Source organism: Bombina bombina, chromosome 1, assembly GCF_027579735.1.
Source record: "Bombina bombina isolate aBomBom1 chromosome 1, aBomBom1.pri, whole genome shotgun sequence".
Classification (NCBI taxonomy): Eukaryota; Metazoa; Chordata; class Amphibia; order Anura; family Bombinatoridae; genus Bombina; species Bombina bombina.
The window spans coordinates 590,662,351-590,687,509 of record NC_069499.1 but is presented as its reverse complement, the minus strand read 5'-3'; the positions used below and the strand labels follow the sequence as shown (position 1 = coordinate 590,687,509).

At 42.5% G+C, this 25,159-nt stretch overlaps 1 protein-coding gene across 2 annotated transcripts in view; it reads right to left on the bottom strand.

The window, feature by feature from the left end:
- Positions 1-25,159, bottom strand: part of USP40 (ubiquitin specific peptidase 40) — a 133,165-nt gene that overhangs the window by 34,271 nt on the left and 73,735 nt on the right. For both annotated transcript variants that reach the window (XM_053698878.1, XM_053698879.1), the window contains exons 22-24: positions 12,434-12,470; positions 464-531; positions 193-267 (exon numbers count right to left, since the gene is read on the bottom strand). In XM_053698878.1, the coding sequence (XP_053554853.1) occupies positions 193-267; positions 464-531; positions 12,434-12,470 (180 nt within the window). The remainder of the gene's footprint in view (positions 1-192; positions 268-463; positions 532-12,433; positions 12,471-25,159) is intronic.

The window sequence follows — 25,159 nt, the reverse complement described above, 5'->3', positions numbered from 1 at the left end:
ACTGATGGAGAAATTGTGGGTATAGTAAACATGGGATAAATGGAGTGATCTAGAGTTTCACATGAGATCCCAAAGATATGGGACCTTTGGCTTCTGTGTAATCGTGGAGGTCCCTGGAGGTGTCACATGGGGTGGTAGTAGTCATAGTAATACTAAAAGGAGAAGATGTGCTACATAAAGTTCAGTGCTCACCTTGGGTGGAATCCTGCCTTCAGTGATGATCAATGTATCTCCTGTGCAAATCTTCAGTTCCCTAAGAGTGGCCTCCTGAGGACATAAAGTCAACTATAAGTACTATTTAAACGGCTTCCATTGAGCATTATTTTGTTCCTTTATTGACCAGTGTAAGAGTTAAGAGGGAGGGGAAATGAAAGGGGAAGCCCAGATAAAGGAGTAAAAAAAGAAAAGAAAAAAGAGAGATGTGGTTCACTGCCTGGATGGTTGAAGAAAAAAGTATGATTACCTGGTCAGTCAGAGGCTCTCCTGCTTCATAACACCAGTCCATTTTTCTCAGGTGCCATCCTGGTTCACCTACATAAGACCCATAGATTAACACACAGGAGGAACATAAGCTATACAGACGAACACCAAGGTAAGTACTACTTCCTTCCTATGTGAAATCTTGTAATTTTATCTGCTAGTGCCTTGAGCAGAATGTAAGGTAAGGAAAACAAATGTTATGATGCCTGAAATTATGTGTATATATATATATATATATATATATATATACATATATATCAATGCAATTTTGCACTGGAGGCATCAGTTTAGCGGAACAAATACAAGAAGGTGAACAGCAGCAAATTAAAAATGACAACAAATGTTTAAACATTTAAGTAACCCATGTATTAACATTTCTCTACATTTTCTGCACAAATGGTATCTAGGGCACTATTTATTTATTTCCACAGAGAAAGGAAACCTCCCAAGTCTTGCTTCTGTTAAAGGGGGAGAAAAGTCAAAATTATAGGGACAGTAAACACCAATCTTAATTTAACTGCACGTAATAGACACTACTATAAAGAAGAATATGCACAGATACTAATATAAAAATCCAGTATAAAACCGTTTAAAAACTAACTTAGAAGCTCCCAATTTAGCAGTGTTATTGAGGTTAGTCTGGGACACCCACTGAAAGGGGCTGAGAGCAGACCTACTCCTCTTTCCTGCATATGAAAAGACCCATAGCAATCCGAAGTCTGTATACATCAGTATACTGTACATCTAAAACTTTGGGGCTTGGTTAGGAGTCTGAAAATCAGCACAATGTTATTTAAAAATACAATGTCCCTTTAACCTTTTATCATTGGGATAGAAATGCAATTTAAAACAACTTTCCAATGTATTTCTATGATCTAATTTGATTTGTTCTCTTGGAATTCTTTGTTGAAAAGCAGGCTAAGGAGCAGCAATCACAAACTAAAAACCATCTTGCTGTCAAAAGGGGCACCTCTTGGGGCAAATGTCCAATATAATTACCAAAAATAAACCATGAATAATTACACATAGGAGAGAGTATATTTGCAGATTGTTCGTGACTCAGTATATTCATTTATACTGAGTTCCACTCAATCCTCAAATGGCCTCAAGCACGCTGGCAGCTTTTACGTAAATCTTCCATAACTTCCAATCTCTAGAAATAAATGAGAAAAGCAGAAGGTGTCTCCTTGTGCAGATCAGATGTACACTCAACAGGATCTGTTAAATATGATAACAGGCATACTCACAAATGGAGCAGCCCCCTGTCATACTGGTAGACGCAAGCGGGGAGTTTGCAGTGACCCAGCTAACTGATCCATGTGTGAGGGTATCATACCCATAGCTGCTCCCATTAACGAGAACTTTCTGGCCGCTCTTGTACACAATGCAATTTGTTTATTAAAATGTTAAAACATAATAAAAGATGAGGTACTAACAAAGTAATGTCAAACAAAGTAGCTAACACACTACGCGTTTCCTAGCTAGCTAGCTGTTTTCTCAGGCTACTAAACAGTGGAATAGACTACACACCTCTTTCTCAGTGAAATACTGTACTAATCAATCAATGATACACTAGACAAAATAATCAATCCATAAATAAATAAATAGATCCTGTTGAGTGTTCATCTGCACTAGGAAGCACCTTCTGCTTTTTTCATTTATTTCTATAGTGAGAAGCAGCAGTGCACTACTGGGAGCTATCTGCTGAATGGTGGCTCCACATAAATGCCTCCTGTCATTGGCTCATCTGAGGTGCTCAGCTAGCTCCCAGTAGTGTATTACTGCTACTTCAACAAAGAATAACAAGATAATGAAGCTTATTTCATAATAGATCTGAATCATAAAATAAATTTTTTGTGTTTCATGTCCAATTAAAGTAGAGATAAAACAGAATTTATGTTTACCTGATAAATTACTTTCTCCAACGGTGTGTCCGGTCCACGGCGTCATCCTTACTTGTGGGATATTCTCTTCCCCAACAGGAAATGGCAAAGAGCCCAGCAAAGCTGGTCACATGATCCCTCCTAGGCTCCGCCTACCCCAGTCATTCGACCGACGTTAAGGAGGAATATTTGCATAGGAGAAACCATATGATACCGTGGTGACTGTAGTTAAAGAAAATAAATTATCAGACCTGATTAAAAAACCAGGGCGGGCCGTGGACCGGACACACCGTTGGAGAAAGTAATTTATCAGGTAAACATAAATTCTGTTTTCTCCAACATAGGTGTGTCCGGTCCACGGCGTCATCCTTACTTGTGGGAACCAATACCAAAGCTTTAGGACACGGATGAAGGGAGGGAGCAAATCAGGTCACCTAAATGGAAGGCACCACGGCTTGCAAAACCTTTCTCCCAAAAACAGCCTCAGAAGAAGCAAAAGTATCAAACTTGTAAAATTTGGTAAAAGTGTGCAGTGAAGACCAAGTCGCTGCCCTACATATCTGATCAACAGAAGCCTCGTTCTTGAAGGCCCATGTGGAAGCCACAGCCCTAGTGGAATGAGCTGTGATTCTTTCAGGAGGCTGCCGTCCGGCAGTCTCGTAAGCCAATCTGATGATGCTTTTAATCCAAAAAGAGAGAGAGGTAGAAGTTGCTTTTTGACCTCTCCTTTTACCAGAATAAACAACAAACAAGGAAGATGTTTGTCTAAAATCCTTTGTAGCATCTAAATAGAATTTTAGAGCGCGAACAACATCCAAATTGTGCAACAAACGTTCCTTCTTCGAAACTGGTTTCGGGCACAAAGAAGGCACGACTATCTCCTGGTTAATGTTTTTGTTAGAAACAACTTTTGGAAGAAAACCAGGTTTAGTACGTAAAACCACCTTATCTGCATGGAACACCAGATAAGGAGGAGAACACTGCAGAGCAGATAATTCTGAAACTCTTCTGGCAGAAGAAATTGCAACCAAAAACAAAACTTTCCAAGATAATAACTTAATATCAACGGAATGTAAGGGTTCAAACGGAACCCCCTGAAGAACTGAAAGAACTAAGTTGAGACTCCAAGGAGGAGTCAAAGGTTTGTAAACAGGCTTGATTCTAACCAGAGCCTGAACAAAGGCTTGAACATCTGGCACAGCTGCCAGCTTTTTGTGGAGTAACACAGACAAGGCAGAAATCTGTCCCTTCAAGGAACTTGCAGATAATCCTTTCTCCAATCCTTCTTGAAGAAAGGATAGAATCTTAGGAATCTTTACCTTGTCCCAAGGGAATCCTTTAGATTCACACCAACAGATATATTTTTTCCATATTTTGTGGTAAATTTTTCTAGTTACAGGCTTTCTGGCCTGAACAAGAGTATCAATAACAGAATCTGAGAACCCTCGTTTTGATAAGATCAAGCGTTCAATCTCCAAGCAGTCAGCTGGAGTGAGACCAGATTCGGATGTTCGAACGGACCTTGAACAAGAAGGTCTCGTCTCAAAGGTAGCTTCCATGGTGGAGCCGATGACATATTCACCAGATCTGCATACCAAGTCCTGCGTGGCCACGCAGGAGCTATCAAGATCACCGACGCCCTCTCCTGATGGATCCTGGCTACCAGCCTGGGGATGAGAGGAAACGGCGGGAATACATAAGCTAGTTTGAAGGTCCAAGGTGCTACTAGTGCATCTACTAGAGTCGCCTTGGGATCCCTGGATCTGGACCCGTAGCAAGGAACCTTGAAGTTCTGACGAGAGGCCATCAGATCCATGTCTGGAATGCCCCACAGTTGAGTAATTTGGGCAAAGATTTCCGGATGGAGTTCCCACTCCCCCGGATGTAATGTCTGACGACTCAGAAAATCCGCTTCCCAATTTTCCACTCCTGGGATGTGGATTGCAGACAGGTGGCAGGAGTGAGTCTCCGCCCATTGAATGATTTTGGTCACTTCTTCCATCGCCAGGGAACTCCTTGTTCCCCCCTGATGGTTGATGTACGCAACAGTCGTCATGTTGTCTGATTGAAACCGTATGAACTTGGCCTTTGCTAGCTGAGGCCAAGCCTTGAGAGCATTGAATATCGCTCTCAGTTCCAGAATATTTATCGGTAGAAGAGATTCTTCCCGAGACCAAAGACCCTGAGCTTTCAGGGATCCCCAGACCGCGCCCCAGCCCATCAGACTGGCGTCGGTCGTGACAATGACCCACTCTGGTCTGCGGAAGGTCATCCCTTGTGACAGGTTGTCCAGGGACAGCCACCAACGGAGTGAGTCTCTGGTCCTCTGATTTACTTGTATCTTCGGAGACAAGTCTGTATAGTCCCCATTCCACTGACTGAGCATGCACAGTTGTAATGGTCTTAGATGGATGCGCGCAAAAGGAACTATGTCCATTGCCGCTACCATCAAACCTATTACTTCCATGCACTGCGCTATGGAAGGAAGAGGAACGGAATGAAGTGTTTGACAAGAGTTTAGAAGTTTTGTTTTTCTGGCCTCTGTCAGAAAAATCCTCATTTCTAAGGAGTCTATTATTGTTCCCAAGAAGGGAACCCTTGTTGACGGAGATAGAGAACTCTTTTCTACGTTCACTTTCCATCCGTGAGATCTGAGAAAGGCCAGGACTATGTCCGTGTGAGCCTTTGCTTGAGGAAGGGACGACGCTTGAATCAGAATGTCGTCCAAGTAAGGTACTACTGCAATGCCCCTTGGTCTTAGCACCGCTAGAAGGGACCCTAGTACCTTTGTGAAAATCCTTGGAGCAGTGGCTAATCCGAAAGGAAGTGCCACGAACTGGTAATGCTTGTCCAGGAATGCGAACCTTAGGAACCGATGATGTTCCTTGTGGATAGGAATATGTAGATACGCATCCTTTAAATCCACCGTGGTCATGAATTGACCTTCCTGGATGGAAGGAAGAATTGTTCGAATGGTTTCCATTTTGAACGATGGAACCTTGAGAAACTTGTTTAGGATCTTGAGATCTAAGATTGGTCTGAACGTTCCCTCTTTTTTGGGAACTACGAACAGATTGGAGTAGAACCCCATCCCTTGTTCTCCTAATGGAACAGGATGAATCACTCCCATTTTTAACAGGTCTTCTACACAATGTAAGAATGCCTGTCTTTTTATGTGGTCTGAAGACAATTGAGACCTGTGGAACCTCCCCCTTGGGGGAAGCCCCTTGAATTCCAGAAGATAACCTTGGGAGACTATTTCTAGTGCCCAAGGATCCAGAACATCTCTTGCCCAAGCCTGAGCGAAGAGAGAGAGTCTGCCCCCCACCAGATCCGGTCCCGGATCGGGGGCCAACATTTCATGCTGTCTTGGTAGCAGTGGCAGGTTTCTTGGCCTGCTTTCCCTTGTTCCAGCCTTGCATTGGTCTCCAGGCTGGCTTGGCTTGAGAAGTATTACCCTCTTGCTTAGAGGACGTAGCACTTGGGGCTGGTCCGTTTCTACGAAAGGGACGAAAATTAGGTTTATTTTTGGCCTTGAAAGACCTATCCTGAGGAAGGGCGTGGCCCTTACCCCCAGTGATATCAGAGATAATCTCTTTCAAGTCAGGGCCAAACAGCGTTTTCCCCTTGAAAGGAATGTTAAGGAGTTTGTTCTTGGAAGACGCATCAGCTGACCAAGATTTCAACCAAAGCGCTCTGCGCGCCACGATAGCAAACCCAGAATTCTTCGCCGCTAACCTAGCCAATTGCAAAGTGGCGTCTAGGGTGAAAGAATTAGCCAATTTGAGAGCACGGATTCTGTCCATAATCTCCTCATAAGGAGGAGAATCACTATCGATCGCCTTTACTAGCTCATCGAACCAGAAACACGCGGCTGTAGTGACAGGGACAATGCATGAAATTGGTTGTAGAAGGTAACCTTGCTGAACAAACATCTTTTTAAGCAAACCTTCTAATTTTTTATCCATAGGATCTTTGAAAGCACAACTATCTTCTATGGGTATAGTGGTGCGTTTGTTTAAAGTAGAAACCGCTCCCTCGACCTTGGGGACTGTCTGCCATAAGTCCTTTCTGGGGTCGACCATAGGAAACAATTTTTTAAATATGGGGGGAGGGACGAAAGGTATACCGGGCCTTTCCCATTCTTTATTTACAATGTCCGCCACCCGCTTGGGTATAGGAAAAGCTTCTGGGAGCCCCGGGACCTCTAGGAACTTGTCCATTTTACATAGTTTCTCTGGGATGATCAAATTCTCACAATCATCCAGAGTGGATAATACCTCCTTAAGCAGAGCGCGGAGATGTTCCAACTTAAATTTAAATGTAATCACATCGGGTTCAGCTTGTTGAGAAATTTTCCCTGAATCTGAAATTTCTCCCTCAGACAAAACCTCCCTGGCCCCCTCAGACTGGTGTAGGGGCATTTCAGAACCATTATCATCAGCGTCCTCATGCTCTTCAGTATCTAAAACAGAGCAGTCGCGCTTACGCTGATAAGTGGGCATTTTGGCTAAAATGTTTTTGATAGAATTATCCATTACAGCCGTTAATTGTTGCATAGTAAGGAGTATTGGCGCGCTAGATGTACTAGGGGCCTCCTGAGTGGGCAAGACTCGTGTAGACGAAGGAGGGAATGATGCAGTACCATGCTTACTCCCCTCACTTGAGGAATCATCTTGGGCATCATTTTCTCTAAATTTTGTGTCACATAAATCACATCTATTTAAATGAGAAGGAACCTTGGCTTCCCCACATTCAGAACACAGTCTATCTGGTAGTTCAGACATGTTAAACAGGCATAAACTTGATAACAAAGTACAAAAAACGTTTTAAAATAAAACCGTTACTGTCACTTTAAATTTTAAACTGAACACACTTTATTACTGCAATTGCGAAAAAGTATGAAGGAATTGTTCAAAATTCACCAAAATTTCACCACAGTGTCTTAAAGCCTTAAAAGTATTGCACACCAAATTTGGAAGCTTTAACCGGAACCGGAGCCGTTTTTAACTTTAACCCCTTTACAGTCCCTGGTATCTGCTTTGCTGAGACCCAACCAAGCCCAAAGGGGAATACGATACCAAATGACGCCTGCAGAAAGTCTTTTCTATGTATCAGAGCTCCTCACACATGCGACTGCATGTCATGCTTCTCAAAAACAAGTGCGCAATACCGGCGCGAAAATGAGGCTCTGCCTATGATTAGGGAAAGCCCCTAGAGAATAAGGTGTCTAAAACAGTGCCTGCCGATATTATTTTACAAAAATACCCAGATTAAATGATTCCTCAAGGCTAAATATGTGTAATATATGAATCGATTTAGCCCAGAAAATGTCTACAGTCTTAATAAGCCCTTGTGAAGCCCTTATTTACTGTCTGAATAAAAATGGCTTACCGGATCCCATAGGGAAAATGACAGCTTCCAGCATTACATCGTCTTGTTAGAATGTGTCATACCTCAAGCAGCAAAAGACTGCTCACTGTTCCCCCAACTGAAGTTAATTCCTCTCAACAGTCCTGTGTGGAACAGCCATGGATTTTAGTAACGGTTGCTAAAATCATTTTCCTCTTACAAACAGAAATCTTCATCTCTTTTCTGTTTCAGAGTAAATAGTACATACCAGCACTATTTTAAAATAACAAACTCTTGATTGAATAATAAAAACTACAGTTAAACACTAAAAAACTCTAAGCCATCTCCGTGGAGATGTTGCCTGTACAACGGCAAAGAGAATGACTGGGGTAGGCGGAGCCTAGGAGGGATCATGTGACCAGCTTTGCTGGGCTCTTTGCCATTTCCTGTTGGGGAAGAGAATATCCCACAAGTAAGGATGACGCCGTGGACCGGACACACCTATGTTGGAGAAATGTATTTATTAGTATTTTGCTACATTTTTATGTTTGGATGTTTCCAGTACAATATGGATAAATTCAGTTTCAAACATTAAAAACAGCACTTACAAGGGGCACAGAACAGTGGGCCAGAAAATCCAAAAAACACAATCTTCCTGGGCTCTTGACTTACAAGATTAAGAGCCTGAGAGGGGCTTGCAACATTGTCTTTTTATACTATGGACCCTTCTCTGTGAATTAACGTAATTTCAATAGTAAAAAATGGGCCGGCTCCTACGCTTACATTCTTGCTTTTTCAAATAAAGATACCAAGAGAACGAACACAAATTGATAATAGGAGTAAATTAGAAAGTTGCTTAAACCTAATTTTGACTAGACTATTCCTTTAACATTGATTAGGGATACTTATAATTTTAGTTAACAGTTATTTTGTTCTGTTCGGATTTGGTCTACTCACCTAGCTTATAACTCACTACCTCTGCTCGTAGCTGTAATTCTTTTTCCTCTAGATACAATGTAAGATTATACTTTAGATTCTCTTATTTAGTTTCTTACCATAATCATAGCTTGAGCTATGCCTTGCTCACATCATTTATACATCAACAGAATAACTACAACTATAGTGTTGCATATGGTTTACTTTATTATGAGAATATTAATTAACCGTTGCAAAAGTAAATAATACGAATAACATTCTTCTATCTGTGCTGGCAATGCATTTGCTTTTTACAATTTATTTTGTCAAAAGTAGTTACAGGTGATTGGGTAATTGATGTTACACTTCACAGGTGAAAATAATACTAACTCCAGCCCTGTTAGTTTTACACCAGTTCTGGGATAATGACTTGGCAAAGTAACTTAAAGCCACAGTAGGGTACTTGGTTGATTTAAAAAACATTTAGGATTTGAATCCACTTTGAGGATATAGTATTTATGATAAAGACTTATTGAATACCTCAAGATTAAGGTATGGGCTGATTTTTTGTTTTGTTCATTTATATTTATATGACTAACTTAAAAAGAGGATACAATACATATGACTGTTCTTATCCCTCAAGCAATGGTTCTTTTTTTTTTAGGAGGATATATATGTTACGGGTAAAGTAAGATATCCGAGTAATCCTAGGATTACCCGGGTAAAACGGACATTACCCAAGCAGTTGTGGGTAAAGCCTTGAACCCCCCAGGTAGAGGCAAAAAAAGATAGTGAAGATGAGAGAATTACAGTGCATCGTATACATATTTGATGATGCCCATGCACTCTGAGGGGATTTATGATCTTTTTATTATTATTATTATTAATATGGGTTATTTGTAGAGCGCCAACAGATTCCACAGCGCTATAAACAAATGCGGAGTACAACAAAACAATTATAGGGATCAAATGGGTAGAGGGCCCTGCCAGGAGTTGCACTGTTGTAGTCAGCTCTTAAGAAGGCGATCTACAAACAGCTGGACTCTTAGGCTTACATGCTAAGGGGGTTCAGGGGATAGCAATGGAGGAGAGGAACTGGTATTAGGAAAGGTTAGAGTAGGTTGTATGCATCCCTGAACAGTAGAGTCTTTAGCTTTTAAAACTAGAAGAGAGTCTTGTGGAGCGAGGCAGAGAGTTCCACAAGATGGGAGCCAGTCTGGAGAAGTCCTGTAAACGGGAGTGTGATGAGGTGACAAGAGAGGAGGAGAGTAGGAGGTCATGAGCAGAGCGAAGGGGACGGGAGGGAGAGTATCTGGAGACAAGGTCTGAGATGTAGGGGGGAGCAGTGCAGTTGAGGGCTTTGTATGTCAGAATGAGAATTTTGACAAAGAAATTAGGCAGACACTCAGGAATCAGTTCAAATCAAAGTTTCTTTACTGTAGGCAGCAGCACACAAAGAGCAATGTTTCGGGGTAAATTACCCCCTCCTCAGGCTCAGAATGAGAATTTTGTGTTTGATCCTAGAGGCAAGAGGAAGCCAGTGAAGGGATTGGCAGAGAGGTGCATCAGATGAAGAGCGACGTGTAAGGAAGATGAGTCTGGCAGAAGCATTCATTATGGTTTGTAAAGGAGCTAGGCGGCAGGTGGGAGAGAGGACAGAGTTGCAGTAATAAAGGCGGGAAAGAATGAGAGACTGGATTAAAATCTTAGTTTTGTCTTGTGTAAGGAAGTGTCTAATTTTAGAGATGTTTTTAAGGTGGAAGCGGCAGGCTTTAGCCAAGGACTGAATGTGAGGAGTGAAAGATCTGAATCAAATGTGACCCCGAGACATCGGGCGTGCGGGGTAAGGGTAATGATGGAGTTGTCGACAGTTATAGAGAGATTGGGGGTGGAGAGTTTTGAGGAAGGGGGGAAAATAAGGAGTTCAGTTTTGGAGAGATTTAGCTTGAGGTAGTGAGAGGACATCCAGTTACAGATGTGAGAAAGACAGTTAGTGACACGGGTTAGCAAGGAAGGAGATAGGTCTGGTGCAGAGAAGTAGATTTGGGTGTCGTCAGCATACAAATGATATTGTAAACCGTGGGACTTTATTAGGGAACCTAGTGATGATGTGTAGATTGAGAAGAGAAGGGGACTGAGGACAGAGCCTTGCGGTACTCCGACAGAAAGTGGTGACGGGGCAGAGGAGGCCCCAGTGAAGGCTACACTAAAGGTACGGTTTGACAGGTAGGAAGAGAGCCACGAGAGGGCTGTGTCACAGATGCCGAAGGATTGGAGGGTTTGGAGCAAAAGAGGGTGGTCAACAGTGTCAAAGGCTGCGGACAGATCAAGGAGGATAAGCAGAGAGAAGTGGCCTTTTGATTTTGCTGTAAGTAGGTCGTCTCTGTGGAGTGATGGGGACGAAATCCAGATTGCAGTGGGTCAAGGAGGGAGTTTATTGTAAGGAAATTGGATAGGTGTGCATAAACTAGTTTTTCGAGAAGCTTTGATGCAAGAGGGAGGAGGGAAATAGGGCTGTAGTTGGATGGGGAGGTAGGATCAAGGTAAGGTTTTTTGAGGATAGGTGTGACCAGTGCATGTTTCAGCGATGAGGGAAATATAATGGTGCTGAGGGAGAGGTTGAAAGTATGTGTGAGTATAGGGGTGAAAGTAGCAGAGAGGGAGGGGAGTAGCTGTGAGGGGATAGGGTCAAGGGGACAGGTAGTGAGGTGAGAGCGCAGTATAAGTGCCGAAACTTCTTCCTCAGTGACAGGGGAGAATGAGCTAAGTTTAAGGTTATGTGGGTTGTGGTTGATTGAGAGCATTTGAGGGGGTGAGAGAAAGGAATTATGTTGAGAGCTAATTTCATTTCTGATGGAGTCGATTTTGTTATTGAAGTGGCTGGCAAAGTCTTGAGCTGACAGAGAAGTTGTATTAGGAGGTGGGGGAGGGCGGAGAAGGGTATTGAAAGTGGAGAACAACATTTTTTGGTTTGAAGAAAGATTAGCGATAAGAGTAGAGAAGTAATGTTGCTTATGGAAATTAAGGGCAGAATAGTAGGAGTTCAAGATAAATTTGTAATGTTGAAAATAGGCTGAATTCCTAGATTTTCTCCAGTGCCGCTCAGCAGTACGGGAACATCTGCGTAGGTATCGTGTCAGAGGAGTATGCCAGGGCTGAGGATGAGTGTTTGATTTCTGAGCTATGGTAAGAGGGGCGAGATTGTCAAGGACGGATGTAAGGGTGGAGTTATAGTGGCAGATAGATTGGTCAGGGCAGGAAAAGGAGGAGAAGGATGAGAGGAGAGATTTGAGGGAATTAGAAAGCTGTTGTTGATCTAATGACATAATGCTTCTGTGAAGTTTGGTGTGAGGAGCAGAAGGAGGGAAAGTTGTATGGAGGGATGATATGTTGTAAGTAAGGAAATGGTGGTCAGAAAGAGGAAAGGGTGAGTTTGTGAAGTTTGAGAGAGTGCATCGATAGCTAAAGATCAGGTCAAGGGAGTGACCATCTTTGTGAGTGGGAGAATCAGTCCATTGTGACAAACCGAAAGAGGAAGTGAGTTGCAGAAGTTGTTTTGCAGAGGAGGTAGTGGGATTGTCAAGAGGGATGTTGAAGTCACCAAGAATGAGGGAAGGGGTGTCTACGGAAAGGAAATAAGGTAGCCAGGCAGCCAAGTGATCTAGAAATCAGGCTTTACCCACAGCCGCTTGGGTAATGTCCATTTACCCGGGTAATCCTAGGAACTTGGACTTGCTAAGTACCTTTTTTACTGTTGACAATTTTCTGTGTAGGAGTTAGAGTGTTTAACACAAGCCACTCACCTGATAACCCAACCTCTTTGAGCATCTTCTCAAGAGTCTATAACAGGAATGAAGAGAGAGAGATCTATATGGAATAGCTTGAGAGAGACACCTAAATTGTTCACACAACAAACCAAGAAGTAAGAACATATATGTATCCCACCCTCCATTATGTCAATATATCAAGAAGTAATAAAAATGCATTCTATGCCATCCATCACACAAACATAGAAAGAAAAAAGTGAAATAAATATATAGATGTAACAATATAGGTACAGTAGATCTATGTCACAGAAAGGGTTAACCAACCTGGCAACTGTCACCAGTTTGTGATGTAGAGGGTCAACCAATCCACTTTTTATCAAAAAGTCACAGCCAAGCCCCTTCAGGCACGTCTATGACTTATTTTAGTGGGCGCAAGGGTTAACAACTGTCTAGTTTGTACTAGATTTTAAAAAATGCCACTGAACACCCACACTAAACTATCTCTATCCACCACTTAGAATTATTATATGGCAAATCCAAAGGAAAGGCCAGACTAACAGATTAAAACCCCAAAACACAATAAGGCAAAAATATAAATCTAAAAACACAATATTATAATTAATAGTCTCTTTGTTAATGTGGTTAAAATATTAGTCAAACGCAAAACTTTATAAAGGAACATTCATTATGAACACAAATAGTCATAGTGCATTTATATATAAAAAAGGAATTAACAAATACAATTTTCCAAAGCAAGAAGTTAAAAAGGAGAAAATTGCAAAACAAATAACTTTACCATGCACACTATAGTAGCTTCCCGTGTGAATTACAATATTATTTTGCTGAATTCAACATTAAAGACATATTTGTCTTTTAAAAAAGGACTCCTAGCATTTCTTTTTGGCTGCATACAGCAAATCAAACTCTGCTCTCATGTGTGTTACTTAACTTCTCTGTCTGCGGCTGGGTCAGGGAGGCGGAGTCATACGTTATGAGAGAGGTATAAGCTTGTTTCTATATGTCATTCCAGCGGATGAAATGCAAATGCCAGTAGCATCTTGCTAAAAACAGTTTGCTTGAATACAAATGTAGTGAGTGGACCCTGCGCTAATTAACAAAACACCTCTGGCTCCCCTCAAGAGGTCCCCTAGTGAACCCAATAACGAATAGTAGATATAGTGAGGAGGCGAGCGCCACAAGGCTGAGGTGACGGAGTTATAGTCAGTCTTGATAAAGGCCTATAAACAGGCAGAAACGCGTCGACTTAACCAAAGTAAGTTTACTACCTATATCTGATTTCATTTTGGGAACATATTTTGCGGCATTGTTTATTTTCTTTCACAGATTTTTAGGATATTTTTGTAACAAATTTTTGGAAATTCACACGGAATTTTAAGGATTAAAGAATTCACCCCTATATTTACTCTCCACTGTCAAGCTTTTTTCACATTGGTTTATCACTTTGTCATCACCTTATGGATGTTTTTTATTGAATTTTTATTGACATTTTGAATTTTTACAGTATTCACATTTTTCTTTCACATTTTTTTCACTTGTGATTCATCAATTGCCATTCTATTTTTATCTTAAACAATCACAGATATTTAGGATATGACTTTATAGGACTGTGAATTTTGACTTTTTTCTTGGACGCTCTTGCTGTCTCTACAACAGAACAGCAACCACTCCAAGACATTTATATGATATATCTTTTTATTTGATTTTATATATCTATTGTCACATGTATCCATGATTTATATTGTATTTTTCCTTGCTATGTATTAAACCATATATATATGTAAACTACAAACTAACTTATTGTTCTCATCTATAACTCCGTCACCTCAGCCTTGTGGCGCTCGCCTCCTCACTATATCTAAAAACAGTTTGCTACAAAACTAGAAGGCTAATACTTGCTAGACCATATTTATAAAATTACTAAGTGCCTATGCCCTTTAGAGCATTGGTTTCCTAGCATGTACTGCTTATGGACACAGTAGTTATGAACCTCTAAATCAAATATCTTATGGGGAGTATGCTAGTTGTAGGTCTGGTACTGTACACATGATAGAATTAGCTTTATGATCTTTTTTTTTTTTTTTTTTTGCAGCCCCAGTCTCAATGGCTTAAAGGGACGAGAAACTTAAATTTTTTTCTTTCATGATTTAGAAAGAGCATGCAATTTTAAACAACTTTCTAATTTACTTATATTATTTAATTTGCTTCATTCTCTTGATATCCTTTGCTGATTGGTGGCTGCACATAGATGCCTCGTGTGATTGGCTCATCCATGTGCATCACTATTTCTTCAATAAAGGATATCTAAAGAATGAAGAAAATTAGATAATAGAAGTAAATTGAAATGTTGTTTAAAAACAGAATTTATGCTTACCTGATAAATTTCTTTCTCCAACGGTGTGTCCGGTCCACGGCGTCATCCTTACTTGTGGGAATATTCTCTTCCCCAACAGGAAATGGCAAAGAGCACAGCAAAAGCTGCCCATATAGCCCCTCCTCAGGCTCCGCCCCCCAGTCATTCGACCGACGGTTAGGAGAAAAAAAGGAGAAACTATAGGGTGCCGTGGTGACTGTAGTGTATAGAGAAAGACATTTTTCAAACCTGATTAAAAAACCAGGGCGGGCCGTGGACCGGACACACCGTTGGAGAAAGAAATTTATCAGGTAAGCATAAATTCTGTTTTCTCCAACATTGGTGTGTCCGGTCCACGGCGTCATCCTTACTTGTGGGAACCAATACCAAAGCTTTAGGACACGGATGAAGGGAGGGAGCAAATCAGGTTACCTAAACAGAAGGCACAACTGCTTGCAAAATCTTTCTCCCAAAAATAGCCTCCGAAGAAGCATAAGTATCAAATTTGTAAAATTTGGCAAAAGTGTGCAGAGAAGACCAAGTCGCTGCCTTACATATCTGATCAACAGAAGCCTCGTTCTTGAAGGCCCATGTGGAAGCCACAGCCCTAGTGGAGTGAGCTGTGATTCGTTCAGGAGGCTGCCGTCCGGCAGTCTCATAAGCCAATCGGATAATGCTTTTCAGCCAGAAAGAAAGAGAGGTAGCAGAAGCTTTTTGTCCACTCCTCTTACCAGAGTAAACGACAAACAAAGATGAGGTTTGTCTAAAATTCTTTGTTGCTTCTAAATAGAACTTTAAAGCACGGACTACATCTAAATTGTGTAACAAACGTTCCTTCTTTGAAACTGGTTTCGGACACAGAGAAGGAACAACTATTTCCTGGTTAATATTCTTGTTGGAAACAACTTTTGGAAGAAAACCAGGCTTGGTACGCAAAACGACCTTATCTGAATGGAACACCAGATAGGGTGGATCACACTGCAAAGCAGATAATTCAGAAACTCTTCTAGCAGAAGAAATAGCAACCAAAAACAGAACTTTCCAAGATAGTAACTTGATATCTATGGAATGTAAAGGTTCAAAAGGAACCCCTTGAAGAACTGAAAGAACTAAATTTAGACTCCAAGGAGGAGTCATGGGTCTGTAAACAGGCTTAATTCTGACCAAAGCCTGTACAAAAGCTTGTACATCTGGCACAGCTGCCAGGCGTTTGTGTAACAAAACAGATAAAGCAGAAATCTGTCCTTTTAGAGAACTCGCTGACAACCCTTTATCCAAACCCTCTTGGAGAAAGGAAAGAATCTTAGGAATTTTAATCTTAATCCAGGAGAATCCCTTGGATTCACACCAACAGATATATTTTTTCCATATTTTATGGTAAATCTTTCTAGTCACAGGTTTTCTGGCTTGGACCAGAGTATCTATCACTGAATTTGAAAAGCCACGCTTGGATAAAATCAAGCGTTCAATTTCCAAGCAGTCAGCTGCAGAGAAACTAGATTTGGATGTTCGAATGGACCTTGTACTAGAAGATCCTGTCTCAAAGGTAACTTCCATGGTGGAGCCGATGACATATTCACCAGGTCTGCATACCAAGTCCTGCGTGGCCACGCAGGAGCTATCAGAATCACGAGGCCTTTTCCCTGTTTGATCCTGGCTACGAGCCTGGGAAGGAGAGGAAACGGTGGAAACACATAAGCTAGGTTGAACGACCAAGGCGCCACTAATGCATCCACTAGAGTCGCCTTGGGATCCCTGGATCTGGACCCGTAGCAAGGAACCTTGAAGTTCTGACGAGACGCCATCAGATCCATGTCTGGAATGCCCCATAATTGAGTTAACTGGGCAAAGACCTCCGGGTGGAGTTCCCACTCCCCCGGATGGAAAGTCTGATGACTCAAATAATCCGCCTCCCAGTTGTCTACTCCTGGGATGTGAATTGCAGATAGGTGGCAGGAGTGATCCTCCGCCCATTTGATGATCTTGGATACCTCTCTCATCGCCAAGGAACTCTTTGTTCCTCCCTGATGGTTGATGTAAGCTACAGTCGTCATGTTGTCCGACTGGAAACTTATGAATCCGGCCTTCGCTAGTTGAGGCCAAGCCCGGAGCGCATTGAATATCGCTCTCAGTTCCAGGATGTTTATCGGGAGAAGGGACTCTTCCCGAGACCATAGACCCTGAGCTTTCAGGGAGTCCCAGACCGCGCCCCAGCCTAATAGACTGGCGTCGGTCGTGACAATGACCCACTCTGGTCTGCGGAAATTCATTCCCTGAGACAGGTGATCCTGAGTCAACCACCAACGGAGTGAGTCTCTGGTTACCTGGTCTACTTGAATCTGGGGAGACAAGTCTGCATAGTCCCCATTCCACTGATTGAGCATGCACAGTTGTAATGGTCTTAGATGAATTTGAGCAAAAGGAACTATGTCCATTGCTGCAACCATCAATCCTACTACTTCCATGCACTGAGCTATGGAAGGCTGCAGAATAGAGTGAAGAACTTGACAAGCGTTTAGAAGCTTTGACTTTCTGACCTCTGTCAGGAAGATCTTCAGTTCTAAAGAATCTATTATTGTTCCCAAAAAGGGAACTCTTGTTGACGGAGACAGGGAACTCTTTTCTACGTTCACCTTCCACCCGTGAGATCTGAGAAAGGCTAGAACAATGTCTGTATGAGTCTTTGCCTTGGAAAGAGACGACGCTTGAATTAGAATGTCGTCTAGATAAGGTGCTACTGCAATGCCCCTCGGTCTTAGAACCGCTAGAAGGGACCCTAGTACCTTTGTGAAAATTCTGGGAGCAGTGGCTAAACCGAACGGAAGAGCCACGAACTGGTAATGTTTGTCCAGAAAGGCGAACTTTAGGAACTGATGATGATCTTTGTGGATAGGAATATGTAGGTACGCATCCTTTAAATCCACGGTAGTCATATATTGACCCTCCTGGATTGTAGGTAAAATTGTTCGAATGGTTTCCATTTTGAACGATGGAACTCTGAGGAATTTGTTTAGAATTTTTAAATCCAGAATTGGTCTGAAAGTTCCCTCTTTTTTGGGAACTACAAACAGGTTTGAGTAAAACCCCTGACCTTGTTCCACTGTTGGAACTGGGTGTATCACTCCCATCTTTAACAGGTCTCCTACACAATGTAAGAATGCCTGTCTCTTTATCTGGTCTGAAGATGAGCGAGACATGTGGAATCTTCCCCTTGGAGGAAGTTCCTTGAATTCTAGAAGATAACCCTGAGAGACTATTTCTAGTGACCAGGGATCCGGAACATCTCTTGCCCAAGCCTGAGCAAAGAGAGAGAGTCTGCCCCCTACTAGATCCGGTCCCGGATCGGGGGCTACCCCTTCATGCTGTCTTGGTAGCAGCAGCAGGCTTCTTGGCCTGTTTACCCTTGTTCCAGCCTTGCATTGGTTTCCAAGCTGGCTTAGCCTGGGAAGTGTTACCCTCTTGTCTAGAGGCTGCAGAGTTAGGAGACGGTCCGTTCCTGAAGTTACAAAAGGAACGAAAATTGGACTTATTCTTAGCCTTAAAAGGCCTATCCTGTGGGAGGGCATGGCCCTTTCCCAAAGTGATGTCTGAAATAATCTCCTTCAATTCTGGCCCAAAAAGGGTCTTACCTTTGAAAGGAATATTAAGCAATTTTGTCTTGGAAGATACATCCGCCGACCAAGACTTTAGCCAGAGTGCTCTGCGCGCCACAATTGCAAACCCTGAATTTTTCGCCGCTAACCTCGCCAATTGCAAAGCGGCATCTAAAATAAAGGAATTAGCTAACTTAAGTGTGTGAATTCTGTCCATGACTTCCTCATATGGAGTCTCCTTATTGAGCGACTTTTCTAGTTCATCAAACCAGAAACATGCCGCCGTAGTGACAGGAATAATGCACGAAATTGGTTGGAGGAAACCTTGCTGAACAAAAATCTTTTTAAGCAAACCCTCCAATTTTTTATCCATAGGATCTTTGAAAGCACAATTGTCCTCAATGGGAATAGTCGTGCGTTTGGCTAGCGTAGAAACTGCCCCCTCAACCTTAGGGACTGTTTGCTATGTGTCCTTCCTTGGGTCGACCATGGGGAACATTTTCTTAAATATAGGAGGTGGGACAAAAGGTATGCCTGGTTTCTCCCACTCCTTAGTCACTATGTCCGCCACCCTTTTAGGTATCGGAAAGGCATCAGGGTGCACCGGGACCTCTAGGAATTTGTCCATTTTGCACAATTTTTCTGGAATGACCAAAGAGTCACAATCATCCAGCGTAGTTAGTACCTCCTTAAGTAAGGCGCGGAGCTGCTCTAACTTAAATTTAAACGTCACAACATCAGGTTCTGCCTGTTGAGAAATTCTTCCTGAATCAGAAATTTCTCCCTCCGACAAACCCTCCCTCACTGCCAATTCTGACTGGTGTGAGGGTATGACAGATAAATTATTGTCAGCGCACTCTTGCACTACTGTATTTAAAACTGAGCAATCACGCTTTCTTTGAAATGCTGGCATTTTGGATAAAATATTAGCTATAGAATTATCCATTACTGCCGTTAATTGTTGCATAGTAACAAGCATTGGCGCGCTAGATGTACTAGGAATCGCCTGCGCAGGCATAACTGGTATTGACACAGAAGGAGAGGATGATGAACTATCCCCACTACCTTCATTTGAGGAATCATCTTGGGCAACCTTATTAAATGTGACAGTACTGTCCTTACTTTGTCTGGACGCCATGGCACAATTATCACATACATTTTAAGGGGGGGCCACCTTGGCCTCCATACATACAGAACATGATCTATCTAAAGGTACAGACATGTTAGACAGGCTTATACAGGCTATTAATGCAATAAAACCGTTTTTAAACAAAACCGTTACTGTCTCTTTAAATGTTAAACAGAGCACACTTTATTTCTGGATATGTGAAAAACTATGAAGGAAATATCCGATCTTTACCAAATTTGCACCCTAGTGTCTTAATGCCTTAAAAGTATTGCACCCCAAGCCTGAGCAAAGAGAGAGAGTCTGCCCCCTACTAGATCCGGTCCCGGATCGGGGGCTACCCCTTCATGCTGTCTTGGTAGCAGCAGCAGGCTTCTTGGCCTGTTTACCCTTGTTCCAGCCTTGCATTGGTTTCCAAGCTGGCTTAGCCTGGGAAGAGTTACCCTCTTGTCTAGAGGCTGCAGAGTTAGGAGACGGTCCGTTCCTGAAGTTACGAAAGGAACGAAAATTGGACTTATTCTTAGCCTTAAAAGGCCTATCCTGTGGGAGGGCATGGCCCGTTCCCAAAGTGATGTCTGAAATAATCTCCTTCAATTCTGGCCCAAAAAGGGTCTTACCTTTGAAAGGAATATTAAGCAATTTTGTCTTGGAAGATACATCCGCCGACCAAGACTTTAGCCAGAGTGCTCTGCGCGCCACAATTGCAAACCCTGAATTTTTCGCCGCTAACCTCGCCAATTGCAAAGCGGCATCTAAAATAAAGGAATTAGCTAACTTAAGTGTGTGAATTCTGTCCATGACTTCCTCATATGGAGTCTCCTTATTGAGCGACTTTTCTAGTTCATCAAACCAAAAACATGCCGCCGTAGTGACAGGAATAATGCACGAAATTGGTTGGAGGAAACCTTGCTGAGCAAAAATCTTTTTAAGCAAACCCTCCAATTTTTTATCCATAGGATCTTTGAAAGCACAATTGTCCTCAATGGGAATAGTCGTGCGTTTGGCTATCGTAGAAACTGCCCCCTCAACCTTAGGGACTGTTTGCCATGTGTCCTTCCTTGGGTCGACCATGGGGAACATTTTCTTAAATATAGGAGGTGGGACAAAAGGTATGCCTGGTTTCTCCCACTCCTTAGTCACTATGTCCGCTACCCTTTTAGGTATCGGAAAGGCATCAGGGTGCACCGGGATCTCTAGCAATTTGTCCATTTTGCACAATTTTTCTGGAATGACCAAAGAGTCACAATCATCCAGCGTAGTTAGTACCTCCTTAAGTAAGGCGCGGAGCTGCTCTAACTTAAATTTAAACGTCACAACATCAGGTTCTGCCTGTTGAGAAATTCTTCCTGAATCAGAAATTTCTCCCTCCGACAAACCCTCCCTCACTGCCAATTCTGACTGGTGTGAGGGTATGACAGATAAATTATTGTCAGCGCACTCTTGCACTACTGTATTTAAAACTGAGCAATCACGCTTTCTTTGAAATGCTGGCATTTTGGATAAAATATTAGCTATAGAATTATCCATTACTGCCGTTAATTGTTGCATAGTACAAAACATTGGCGCGCTAGATGTACTAGGAATCGCCTGCGCAGGCATAACTGGTATTGACACAGAAGGAGAGGATGATGAACTATCCCCACTACCTTCATTTGAGGAATCATCTTGGGCAACCTTATTAAATGTGACAGTACTGTCCTTACTTTGTCTGGACGCCATGGCACAATTATCACATACATTTTAAGGGGGGGCCACCTTGGCCTCCATACATACAGAACATGATCTATCTAAAGGTACAGACATGTTAGACAGGCTTATACAGGCTATTAATGCAATAAAACCGTTTTTAAACAAAACCGTTACTGTCTCTTTAAATGTTAAACAGAGCACACTTTATTTCTGGATATGTGAAAAACTATGAAGGAAATATCCGATCTTTACCAAATTTGCACCCTAGTGTCTTAATGCCTTAAAAGTATTGCACCCCAAGCCTGAGCAAAGAGAGAGAGTCTGCCCCCTACTAGATCCGGTCCCGGATCGGGGGCTACCCCTTCATGCTGTCTTGGTAGCAGCAGCAGGCTTCTTGGCCTGTTTACCCTTGTTCCAGCCTTGCATTGGTTTCCAAGCTGGCTTAGCATGGGAAGAGTTACCCTCTTGTCTAGAGGCTGCAGAGTTAGGAGACGGTCCGTTCCTGAAGTTACGAAAGGAACGAAAATTGGACTTATTCTTAGCCTTAAAAGGCCTATCCTGTGGGAGGGCATGGCCCGTTCCCAAAGTGATGTCTGAAATAATCTCCTTCAATTCTGGCCCAAAAAGGGTCTTACCTTTGAAAGGAATATTAAGCAATTTTGTCTTGGAAGATACATCCGCCGACCAAGACTTTAGCCAGAGTGCTCTGCGCGCCACAATTGCAAACCCTGAATTTTTCGCCGCTAACCTCGCCAATTGCAAAGTGGCATCTAAAATAAAGGAATTAGCTAACTTAAGTGTGTGAATTCTGTCCATGACTTCCTCATATGGAGTCTCCTTATTGAGCGACTTTTCTAGTTCATCAAACCAAAAACATGCCGCCGTAGTGACAGGAATAATGCACAAAATTGGTTGGAGGAAACCTTGCTGAGCAAAAATCTTTTTAAGCAAACCCTCCAATTTTTTATCCATAGGATCTTTGAAAGCACAATTGTCCTCAATGGGAATAGTCGTGCGTTTGGCTAGCGTAGAAACTGCCCCCTCAACCTTAGGGACTGTTTGCCATGTGTCCTTCCTTGGGTCGACCATGGGGAACATTTTCTTAAATATAGGAGGTGGGACAAAAGGTATGCCTGGTTTCTCCCACTCCTTAGTCACTATGTCCGCCACCCTTTTAGGTATCGGAAAGGCATCAGGGTGCACCGGGACCTCTAGGAATTTGTCCATTTTGCACAATTTTTCTGGAATGACCAAAGAGTCACAATCATCCAGCGTAGTTAGTACCTCCTTAAGTAAGGCGCGGAGCTGCTCTAACTTAAATTTAAACGTCACAACATCAGGTTCTGCCTGTTGAGAAATTCTTCCTGAATCAGAAATTTCTCCCTCCGACAAACCCTCCCTCACTGCCAATTCTGACTGGTGTGAGGGTATGACAGATAAATTATTGTCAGCGCACTCTTGCACTACTGTATTTAAAACTGAGCAATCACGCTTTCTTTGAAATGCTGGCATTTTGGATAAAATATTAGCTATAGAATTATCCATTACTGCCGTTAATTGTTGCATAGTAACAAGCATTGGCGCGCTAGATGTACTAGGAATCGCCTGCGCAGGCATAACTGGTATTGACACAGAAGGAGAGGATGATGAACTATCCCCACTACCTTCATTTGAGGAATCATCTTGGGCAACCTTATTAAATGTGACAGTACTGTCCTTACTTTGTCTGGACGCCATGGCACAATTATCACATACATTTTAAGGGGGGGCCACCTTGGCCTCCATACATACAGAACATGATCTATCTAAAGGTACAGACATGTTAGACAGGCTTATACAGGCTATTAATGCAATAAAACCGTTTTTAAACAAAACCGTTACTGTCTCTTTAAATGTTAAACAGAGCACACTTTATTTTGGATATGTGAAAAACTATGAAGGAAATATCCGATCTTTACCAAATTTGCACCCTAGTGTCTTAATGCCTTAAAAGTATTGCACCCCAAGCCTGAGCAAAGAGAGAGAGTCTGCCCCCTACTAGATCCGGTCCCGGATCGGGGGCTACCCCTTCATGCTGTCTTGGTAGCAGCAGCAGGCTTCTTGGCCTGTTTACCCTTGTTCCAGCCTTGCATTGGTTTCCAAGCTGGCTTAGCCTGGGAAGAGTTACCCTCTTGTCTAGAGGCTGCAGAGTTAGGAGACGGTCCGTTCCTGAAGTTACGAAAGGAACGAAAATTGGACTTATTCTTAGCCTTAAAAGGCCTATCCTGTGGGAGGGCATGGCCCGTTCCCAAAGTGATGTCTGAAATAATCTCCTTCAATTCTGGCCCAAAAAGGGTCTTACCTTTGAAAGGAATATTAAGCAATTTTGTCTTGGAAGATACATCCGCCGACCAAGACTTTAGCCAGAGTGCTCTGCGCGCCACAATTGCAAACCCTGAATTTTTCGCCGCTAACCTCGCCAATTGCAAAGCGGCATCTAAAATAAAGGAATTAGCTAACTTAAGTGTGTGAATTCTGTCCATGACTTCCTCATATGGAGTCTCCTTATTGAGCGACTTTTCTAGTTCATCAAACCAAAAACATGCCGCCGTAGTGACAGGAATAATGCACGAAATTGGTTGGAGGAAACCTTGCTGAGCAAAAATCTTTTTAAGCAAACCCTCCAATTTTTTATCCATAGGATCTTTGAAAGCACAATTGTCCTCAATGGGAATAGTCGTGCGTTTGGCTAGCGTAGAAACTGCCCCCTCAACCTTAGGGACTGTTTGCCATGTGTCCTTCCTTGGGTCGACCATGGGGAACATTTTCTTAAATATAGGAGGTGGGACAAAAGGTATGCCTGGTTTCTCCCACTCCTTAGTCACTATGTCCGCCACCCTTTTAGGTATCGGAAAGGCATCAGGGTGCACCGGGACCTCTAGGAATTTGTCCATTTTGCACAATTTTTCTGGAATGACCAAAGAGTCACAATCATCCAGCGTAGTTAGTACCTCCTTAAGTAAGGCGCGGAGCTGCTCTAACTTAAATTTAAACGTCACAACATCAGGTTCTGCCTGTTGAGAAATTCTTCCTGAATCAGAAATTTCTCCCTCCGACAAACCCTCCCTCACTGCCAATTCTGACTGGTGTGAGGGTATGACAGATAAATTATTGTCAGCGCACTCTTGCACTACTGTATTTAAAACTGAGCAATCACGCTTTCTTTGAAATGCTGGCATTTTGGATAAAATATTAGCTATAGAATTATCCATTACTGCCGTTAATTGTTGCATAGTAACAAGCATTGGCGCGCTAGATGTACTAGGAATCGCCTGCGCAGGCATAACTGGTATTGACACAGAAGGAGAGGATGATGAACTATCCCCACTACCTTCATTTGAGGAATCATCTTGGGTAACCTTATTAAATGTGACAGTACTGTCCTTACTTTGTCTGGACGCCATGGCACAATTATCACATACATTTGAAAGGGGGGCCACCTTGGCCTCCATACATACAGAACATGATCTATCTAAAGGTACAGACATGTTAGACAGGCTTATACAGGCTATTAATGCAATAAAACCGTTTTTAAACAAAACCGTTACTGTCTCTTTAAATGTTAAACAGAGCACACTTTATTTCTGGATATGTGAAAAACTATGAAGGAAATATCCGATCTTTACCAAATTTGCACCCTAGTGTCTTAATGCCTTAAAAGTATTGCACCCCAAGCCTGAGCAAAGAGAGAGAGTCTGCCCCCTACTAGATCCGGTCCCGGATCGGGGGCTACCCCTTCATGCTGTCTTGGTAGCAGATGCAGGCTTCTTGGCCTGTTTACCCTTGTTCCAGCCTTGCATTGGTTTCCAAGCTGGCTTAGCCTGGGAAGAGTTACCCTCTTGTCTAGAGGCTGCAGAGTTAGGAGACGGTCCGTTCCTGAAGTTACGAAAGGAACGAAAAACATAATTTATGCTTACCTGATAAATTCCTTTCTTCTGTAGTGT